This window comes from Lipotes vexillifer, unplaced genomic scaffold, assembly GCF_000442215.2.
Source record: "Lipotes vexillifer unplaced genomic scaffold, Lipotes_vexillifer_v1.1 scaffold539, whole genome shotgun sequence".
Taxonomy (NCBI): domain Eukaryota; kingdom Metazoa; phylum Chordata; class Mammalia; order Artiodactyla; family Lipotidae; genus Lipotes; species Lipotes vexillifer.
The window spans coordinates 323,588-326,477 of record NW_006789542.1 but is presented as its reverse complement, the minus strand read 5'-3'; the positions used below and the strand labels follow the sequence as shown (position 1 = coordinate 326,477).

Below are 2,890 nucleotides of genomic sequence, written 5' to 3'. Positions count from 1 at the left end.
CCCACTTCCAGGCCCTGCACCCTGTGTCCTCAGAGCTAATACAAAGGGTCGGCCACGCCCCTGTGGAGACCAGAGCAGTTAAAAGGGTCACTATTCAGATTCAGCAGAGGCAGGACCAGCATAGCAAGAACTGCCTCTTTCTTTCTTGGGGAAAAAACCCACAGCCACTAAGGGAAGGTAATGCATTTACTATGTTTATTGCACTCCGCATCCACAGGCCCCTTCCCCCAGAAATCACACGGTGGCCTTGCAGGCTGGGTGACCCAGGCCAACTTTGCCTGTCTCAGCTAGAGGGGCCCGACGGACGACAGCCCGGTACCTCACCCACTCCTGTACTGTCTCATCAGTGTTCACATTTGCCAGCTAAGCTGAAGTGCCTTGATTTGCCACTACCACCAGTGCTGGAACTCCCCAGGTGTCACGTCTGTAGCGCTACTGCCAGAGCACTAGGCTGGGCCTCTTTCAGTTTCCAGGGTATTCGAAGACGGCGGCGGCTCCCATGCCGGTCCCGATGCACATGGACACCACCCCATACGCCCTGTGGAAGCAAAATGTGCTGGTTGGGTGAAGGCACAAAGGGCAGAAGCCCAACCACCAAGCTCTCCCCGGACCAGGGCTGAGCTGGGCGGACCAAGCCCTTCACGGGCACAGGACGCCAGACCTCGGGGAACGTGGTTCCCGGCCTGCCCGCCGAGGCGCGCGCACACGGTGGCCGATGCCTGCCGCCGGCCAGGGGCCCGTCTCCTCGGCTCCGTGTGTGTGGGGGGGCGGGCGGGCGTGCATACACCTCCCCCCATCAGGCGCACCAGCGGGCCCCCCCCGACCCCCACGGGGGCCGGCCTTACCGCCTCCCGCGGCGCTTCAGCTCGTTGAGCAGCGTGATGACCTGTCGTGCCCCAGTGCAGCCCAGCGGGTGGCCCAAGGCCACCGCACCCCCCAGAGGGTTCACCTTCTCAGGGGGCAGTTGCAGCTTCTCCACACAGTAGACGACCTGGAGGGAAGCTGAGCATCAGCTGTAGCTCCCTCCCCAGTCCCCCGCACCACCGGCCCGCTGCCTCCAACTGGGCGGCCCAGGCACCAATGCAAAACGGGCTCACCTGACTTGCGAAGGCCTCATTGATCTCAAAGATGTCCACGTCTTCCACCGTCAACCCTGCAGGCAAGCGGAAAAGACCTGAGCTGACCCAGCGGCCCCTTAGCAGGCTTCTCAGACTCCCTGGGACCCTGCGCCATCCATGGCCTGGAGGCTGGGCTGCCCGGTGTGTCTGCCTCTGTTCCAGATGGGTGAGCGGGTCCCAGCTGTGGGGTCAGGAAGGGGTCGGGGTGCCCCACCTTCACTCTGCGGCACCCGCAGGCTCACCCCGGGCACCCGCCTCTGGCAACAGCACGAGAGGCAGGGGCTGGATCCAAACCCAGGGTGTGAAGGATCCATCTTACCTGCTTTTTGCAAAGCTACAGGGATGGCATAGGCAGGTCCAACGCCCATGATGTCAGGCGGGACCCCAACCACTGCGTAGGACCTCAGGACCCCAAGGATGGGAAGGCCCAACTCTTCTGCCTTGGACCTCCTGGCCAGCAGGATGGCAGCTGCCCCGTCACTCACCTGGCTAGAGTTTCCTAGAGACAAACCACAGGGTTAAGGAGGCCTCGGGGCAGCTCCAAGGAGGTCCAGACCTTCCACATCCACCCTGCCTGGTGGCTCCAGGCTCCCAGAGAACACCCGGCATGGAAGCAGCCCCTCCTCACCCCACCCCCAGCCCAGTCTCACCAGCTGTGGTAGAGCCCCCCTTCTTGAAGGCAGGCTTCAGTTTGGCCAGGCCCTCCAGGGTGGTGTCGGGGCGGATGCCCTCATCGTGGGCCACGGTGACACTTCTCTCAGTGCCCTTGTCATCACGGACCGTGGTGGTCACAGGCACAATCTCAGCTTGGAAACAGCCCTTGCTCTGGGCTCTGGCTGCCCTGCCAGCACCGTGGACAGCCAGGCTCAGGTTTCCATGGGGTTACCTTCCTTTCTGGGGTCCCTCCCTGAGGCCTCCGCCTCCTGCCCTGCCCTCTGGGACAGACATGCAAGCTCATGCTGCTAAATGTGGGGTCACACTCACCTCGGGGGGAGTGCAGAGGGTCCCCTACTACCCCACCTGCCCTGGGAGTGGCAAGCCCAGGGCTTTACAGGGACTTCTTGGCCATCAGCCTTAGATCTTCAGATCCTGGCTTATCCCAACCTCAAAGGGGAGGGGGAAGTTTGGAAGTGGCAGCTCCCCTTTGAGACCTTCACCGAAGAGGAACTAAGCCAAACTGAGGCTGGAGCCCCAGGAATATTTGTGCTGGGTTCTGCCAGCTTTTCTGTTCCCTCCCATCGCTCAATTCCATCCATTCCCCATGTTTCCACGTGACTAAAATGACATATACTACCCTGAATATATCTATGCAAAATTTGCACGAGTGACACGATTAACACAAACTTGTTAGTGAAATAAAATTTTTTAAATGTCAAAATAAAATGCCATATACCAAACTACTGGATGAATCTTTGTAAATAGTGTAAAAGCACAGGGGATTTTAGGGTGATCCTTGCAATCATATGCAAAATGTAAGGGCCCATGGGCATTCCCATGGGGAGGAAGCCACAGCTTTCACCAAATTCTCAAATGGTTACTTGCACCCAAGTGGCTAAGAACCACTGCCTCAGTGTCCCCAGCTTCTGCCTCAGGATGCTACCCCAGACTCAGGGATGCCAGGGTCCCCGGCAGCAATGGCTCCACCCTCCAGGCTATCCAGAGAAGCCTGTGGTTACCATGTCTAATCACCAAACCACATCGAACTAGAGAAGAGCCCTGGCCCTCCTTACACTCTCAATAAATGGATGGGGAAACCGAGGCCAAGCTAGGGA

At 59.3% G+C, this 2,890-nt stretch overlaps 1 protein-coding gene across 2 annotated transcripts in view; it reads right to left on the bottom strand.

Annotated features, from left to right (window-relative positions):
* Positions 1–451: 451 nt before the first annotated feature.
* Positions 452–2,890, bottom strand: part of ACAA1 (acetyl-CoA acyltransferase 1) — a 10,820-nt gene continuing 8,381 nt past the window's right edge. The window contains exons 8-12 of one of the 2 annotated variants that reach the window (XM_007462691.1): positions 1,769–1,959; positions 1,438–1,617; positions 1,098–1,153; positions 846–991; positions 452–538 (exon numbers count right to left, since the gene is read on the bottom strand). In XM_007462691.1, the coding sequence (XP_007462753.1) occupies positions 463–538; positions 846–991; positions 1,098–1,153; positions 1,438–1,617; positions 1,769–1,959 (649 nt within the window). In that variant the 3' untranslated portion in view covers positions 452–462. The remainder of the gene's footprint in view (positions 539–845; positions 992–1,097; positions 1,154–1,437; positions 1,618–1,768; positions 1,960–2,890) is intronic. The other variant, XM_007462692.1, reaches the window with a different exon arrangement.